Source organism: Podarcis gaigeae, assembly GCF_964106915.1.
Source record: "Podarcis gaigeae genome assembly, chromosome: 6".
NCBI lineage: Eukaryota > Metazoa > Chordata > Lepidosauria > Squamata > Lacertidae > Podarcis > Podarcis gaigeae.
In genome coordinates, this window is record NC_139682.1 from 73,115,809 (window position 1) to 73,121,808 (window position 6,000).

The 6,000-nt window shown below is 44.9% G+C and overlaps 1 protein-coding gene across 18 annotated transcripts in view; it reads right to left on the reverse strand.

The window, feature by feature from the left end:
- The window catches only part of AGL (amylo-alpha-1,6-glucosidase and 4-alpha-glucanotransferase), a 47,589-nt gene extending 41,799 nt beyond the window's left edge, over positions 1 to 5,790 (reverse strand). For 4 of the 18 annotated variants that reach the window (XR_014565378.1, XR_014565379.1, XR_014565380.1 and 1 more), the window contains exons 1-3: positions 5,547 to 5,788; positions 4,884 to 5,033; positions 571 to 781 (exon numbers count right to left, since the gene is read on the reverse strand). Coding sequence is in view for 11 of the 18 variants with exons in the window: in XM_083743168.1 (XP_083599294.1) it covers positions 571 to 781; positions 4,884 to 4,965 (293 nt within the window). In the remaining 7 variants the exon portion in view is untranslated. Of the gene's footprint in view, positions 1 to 570; positions 782 to 4,883; positions 5,034 to 5,169 lie in introns of all 18 variants that reach the window. The other 14 variants (XR_014565382.1, XM_083743167.1, XM_083743169.1 and 11 more) reach the window with 7 other exon arrangements.
- Between the last annotated feature and the right edge of the window lie 210 nt (positions 5,791 to 6,000).

Here is a 6,000-nt window from a genome sequence, read left to right on the forward strand (position 1 = left end):
TTAATGACCAACATATATTTTTGTTTGCTAACCACACAAGAAAGGTAGCATCTAGCTTTGCTTAACTCAGTGTCTGAGGGAGGCACTCAACATAGTAAGTCAATACACATATAGACCTAACTGCTTGACTGTTCCCCATCTCTTTTTGATGTGGGGGAAGACACACACTAACCTCTGCATGGAGAACCAGCCTCCCGGGCTATCTTAAGATTTGCGGCCTACTCCTCTGTCACACAAAAAGGACTGCCAGCAGGGTTAAGATGTGAACCACTCCCAATACAGTCATACCTTGGGTCTCGAACAGAATGTGTTCTGGGAGTCTGTTTGACTCCTGGAACTGTTTGAAAACCAAGACACGGCTTCTGATTGGCTGCAGGGGTATCCTGCAGCCAATCGGAAGCCAGAGAAGCAGCTTCCAAAATTGTTCGGAAACCGGAACACTCACTTCCGGGTTTTGAACGATCAGAAGCCGATTTGTTCGGGAGCCAAGGCATCTGAGATCGAAGGTACGACAGCATAAGAAACAGGAGGTGCTTATGGTATCTTCCTCTGGATTCAACCATTACTTACTCATGACTAAAATAATACTGGTATGACCCAGAGATCTGGAGATCCAGTTTGCAGTATTTGTCAGAATCATCTTCTTTCCCAGTTGGGTTGTGCCACGACAGGCACCTGAACTTGTGTCGGTTGAACCCTTCTCCAGAAGCTGGGTAGTTGGTATGCACCGTAACGTGTTTGCCTTGCAAGGTAGGCCCCAGACGGAACTGTAGTTCAAAACCTGAACAGAGCAAGACAGGCAACGGTTAGAGCACAAACACCCGTATCTTAAAACTTATCAACGTGGAATGATGCCTCAATGAGCCAACTGCCAGAAAGGACTGTTGAGGAAATGGCTGGTTTGTTTGCCATGAGTTCTGTTTCTCCACAGAGGAAAGCAAGAGCTGCACAGGTTGAAAGACCCCAATGTGGTTATATGCATTAGCTCTCAGGCAGATGAATGCTGGAAATTAAATATTTAGACATCAACCAGCTCCATCGATTGAGCTACAGATATGAACAGAACGGTATAGTTGTTCACTCATTAAGAGCCACTAATGACCAAGGCCTAGATCTTGCAAACCATATGCGAGAGGGAGCCATGAACAACAAAGAACAAAGCACTCACACAAAGATTGTTTTCTTTAAAAACCCAGCACCACACAAAGTATCTGTTCATCCAAAACAAAACAGCCTTGGCTACTGTGGCCTCCAAAGCTCATAAAGTACTACACACAATTTACGAAATTATACAAGAGAGCAACATTTTATAACTGTTTCAAAGAAGATATGGAACGGAGCCAGCTCAAAAGCAATACCAGAATGAAGTTGTACAAATATATACATGAGTAGTCCATGATTATTTCATCTGCATCTGTTACATTCATTTACTGACACAGAAATGAATTGGTAAGCAGCGTGAAGATCTTTGGGAAAGGCCTTTTCAGCAGTGGCCCCCTGTCTGTGGAATACTCTCCCTAGGGAGGTTCGGCTGGTGCCTTCATTTTACACCTTTAGGCACCAGGCAAAAACATTCCTCTTTCAATAGGCCTTTGGCTGATTACATCCAATACCATCTTAAATGTGTTGTGGAGCTAGTGGTTTATTTTTGTTCTTGTTTTTTTTCATCATGCATTTTGCGTTTTTTTTTTTAATCTTGTGTTTTTGTGTTGTGAACCGCCCTGAGATTTACGGATAGGGTATGGTATACCAATTTAATAAATATTGCAATAATAATAATAATAATAATAATAATTTGTTAAGCCTAAGGTTCTTTGCCTTCATAACAATGTCTATAAAAATAAATCAAGATCAGGTCATTTGTGCTTTTGCTACAGGCTTGACAAGTTTGTTTATAGTTTGCTAAACATAGATCGGACTGCAGAGATGTTTGCTGCTGATATCTTATTCCCTAAAACCCATGCAGACTAAAAATGCATAGCTCATATTAGTTACACCGTCTATCTGTTAGTTCTTTCTGCTATGTGGAAGTGCATGGCTTTTTCTATTTTAAAAGTTTTCCCAAATCGTTTTTTTTTCTATCTTGCAGAGCAGAAATACAGATAGGAACTAGTTACATTTTCCTTCACTGTCATAGTGCATTGCCCTTGAGGTGCTCCCCTAGCCATTTTCCAAATTATAAAATCAAATCACCTGACCAAATTCCTAGTTTTAGAGGAGCATAATTTGTTGAATTATTTTTGGTTCTGGGTACTTGTTGAGATTACATTACTATTTGGGTCAATTTTAACTGCTGTTGTTTATTGATTTTGTTTTATGGGTGTGGGAAAACCACTTTTGAGACTCATAATTTATAAATGAAAAGCTGGAATTTAAGAAAATAAAAATTCAAAAATTTTGAGGTTTCAAAAGTTATTTGGCATTCAGCAATTAAAATTCTTACAGCCTGAACCTAACCATGCTTTATGTTTACTTCTTTTCTATGGAGTCTGTTGTCCAGTTGGTGTACCTGGGATTCCATGCTTTACAAGTAACATGGGGGTAAGTCTCATTAACCTGAATGGAGCTTCCTTCTGAGCAACAGATAGCCTTATTAATGTACAAACGAGCACCCAAGATGTTACAGATAAAGAACCACAAATGCTTCAAACTACCTATTTCCTAGCCTACACGGTCAATGAAGTACAGTGGTACCTCGGGTTAAGTACTTAATTCATTCCAGAGGTCTACACTTAACCTGAAACGGTTCTTAACCTGAAGCACCACTTTAGCTAATGGGGCCTCCTGCTGCTGCTGTGCCACTGGAGCATGATTTCTGTTCTCATCCTGAAGCAAAGTTCTTAACCCGAGGTACTATTTATGGGTTAGCGGAGTCTGTAACCTGAAGCGTATGTAACCCGAGGTACCACAGTGGTACCCTTTGGGTTACAAACACTTCGGGTTACAAACTCTGCTAACCCAGAAGTAGTACCTTGGGTTGAGAAATTTGCCCCAGGATGAGAACAAAAATCGCATGCTGGTGGAATGGCAGCAGCGGGAGGCCCCATTAGCGAAAGTGCACCTCAGGTTAAGAACGGCTTTGGGTTAAGACCAGACCTCCGGAACGAATTAAATTCGTAACCCGAAGCACCACTGTATTATTTTAGCATGTTCCCTGTCCAAGACTGCAGAAACATCTCCTGCATAGAGGAGGTGTAACTTTTAAATTCTGGATATGATTTACTTCTGAGTAGGTATGGTTAAGCTTGATTGCACTGTAAGTTCTACTGTCCTAAACATTACTGTAGCTGCATGGTAACTAATTTTCCGCACGTGGGTGCTTAGCACTTGGCATAACATTTATGCAAGCCAACTCTGTGGACTTGGCTGCCAATTCTGCAGTCAAAACCCACGCACCAGCCTCTATCAACAGCGGCTCCAGTATGACTACGATAACATTTAATGCCCCCTCTCTTGTGGGGGAATGAAAGTGCATTCCAATTTTTCCCTAGTCTATGTCATTCACCACTACATCCAAAAAAGCCCTTCCTTACATTCCAAACTTTCAATAGAATCTTCTTCAAAGTTACAACAGCTTAAACTGTCATTGCACTTCCTCTTACAGCAGATGGGCCCGACTGAGGTCAGTTCCTGTGTATATCCATCTGAGGACTGCAATCCTAGCATCTTACTTTCAGGGTCAGAACGTTCTTCCCATGTTAGAAGATGGCACATCCATCTTAAGAAAAATTAGCTGGAAGCCAATCCCACTAACTGCTTAGAATTACAGCAGAAACCTTGGTAACAAGATGTCCTTGATGATAACAAGATGTCCTTGATGACAACACTGGCAGATTTACAACTGACTGCAGGACTATAGCCATGTTTAGACACAGCTGCACAGGTTTATTAAGAAGAACACTTTCATTGTGTTCATTGGGAATTATTAAGGGCACATTAAGATGCCATACCTCCGAGGCTAAGGGTTCAGTGGCAAACTTGTGATTACTAACTCTGTTCCCATTACAAAACAGAAAAACAAAAATGAACTGGCAGGTGCTAAGCACAATTTGTATGGCAGAAGTGATAGAAGTGGCTAATGTTTCCCTGCTTATTGTACCCCTGCCATTCCTGAGCTATTCTCTACCCACCCTGTTTCATGCAGCGAACAGTACAATTTGAGAGCACCTCTGCTTATTGCTTTAAAGCAAAGAAATCGTGAACTGTTCACTTTGACTTGTTTGCCAACACACACTTAGTTTAGCCCTTAAGCATTGTTGTCTTTTAAGAAGAACACTGCAAGCCTGGAGTCTCCCATATAATTAGTCAGTTTATGACCACTCAGAGGAATGCTGTATTCATAAACCATTTGCAAAGCATGGAGCAGCTTCAGAAAAATTAATGGATCATATTGACTTCTTTATGCATTATGCATACTCCTCAGCCAACTAAACTCTCATTTCTTAAATGGTTCCACCCACCTCTCCCATTGCCTCTTTGGTCTGTTAAAGTACTGATTTATTTATTGAGGTTATTTATAATGTCAGTGTTCACAGTCCCAGCTAGATGATGCACCTAATTTGTTTCCTCAAAACCCAACTTTTTTCACAAGACCCATTTCTTAACTCCTGGCAGCCATATGTGATCCATTTACCCAGAAGTAAGCTCCTCTGTTGCTACAGTTTGCATGCTGACTGTGTGTAAGCTGCTTGGGGCAGAGGCCTCTCCATTAAAAAAAAAATCTATTTTTTCCTCTGTAAAGCATACATCAATCTCTGTGCATAGGAAAACAGGACGAGATGGAAGAGTTAACAACTGTTTGAGTTTCCTCTTGCACAAGGATCCAAAGCAACCTGTTAAACAAAAAACCCCCGAACACACAAGCAGCCGCCTGGGACACTGACCTTGCTCCAGCCGGAATAGGGTCTTGTCCAGCTTTTCCATGTCGTTGAGAAGAAGCACTCTTGTCTGCTTACCGTGGGGCATCTTGGCTGCCTGGATTTCTCAGCCCTTGCAGGCCACAGAGATTAGCTTCGGAAAGAAAGGAGTGGCTCCTAGGCAAGCAAAAGACACATACACAAAATACATAAAAGAGCAGCGTTTTGCAGCAGGCAAGGGAGGAGATGGGCGCATGCAGGGGTCACCTTGAAAGTACAACTGAAGAAGTCACCCAGACACGGGGGCACTTACATTTTTCACCCACCCCCCTTTGCAATAAAACGACTCGGCAGAGAACGGTGTCAGAGGGCCGAGCAGGAGGGAGGTGGGGGGCCGGTGTGTGGGAAGGTTGCCAAGGGCGCGCAAAACCCCCCTTCTCTCCCAGCCAAATCTGGCGAGGCTGCAAAGCACCCGAGGACCTCCGTGCGGGTCTGCAGGAGGGCGCTGTTCCTCTGGGGCCTGAGGGGCTGGCGCCTGTCACTCTTTCTCCTTTCCACCCCCCCAACCACCTGCCCCACATACCACAATGCGACCTGCCCCGGCGGCGCCACTGTAGAGCCAGTCCCCCCCCCCCATTATCTCCGCCTGCGATTGTCTATAAATACGGCGCGCGGCCTCTCGCCACTCACCCGGAGACGCGGCTCCTGCGCGCAAAGAGGGAGGCAGGAGTCGAAAGAGAGACGGACCGGAGAGAGGGAAGGGAGGGAGGAAGGAAAGGAAGAGTGAGGGATGCAGCCCCAAACGGGAGGAGGCTCGGCCTCTGCAAGGCAGCGAATAGCCCCGCCTGCCTGAAGGGCTTCCAGGAAGGAGGAGGCTGCTGCGCTCGCCCCGTGCAGGGAGACTGGCTCTAGTGGCGGCGCAGGGTTGCTCGGCCTTTGGCATGCTCTCCTCCCCACGCCCAGCGAGAGCTGCTCTAGCAGCAAAGGAAAGGGAGGAGGAGGAGGAGGGGAAAAGGTGGAAGAGGAACTGCGAAGCCGAGGGAAGTCGCCGTAAAGGCCGTTGCAAAATGCGCCCTTTGGCGCTTGCAAAACAGGCTCTTCTTTCCCCGGCTGCCGGCTCTGCGCTCCGGCTTCCTTCAGCCCC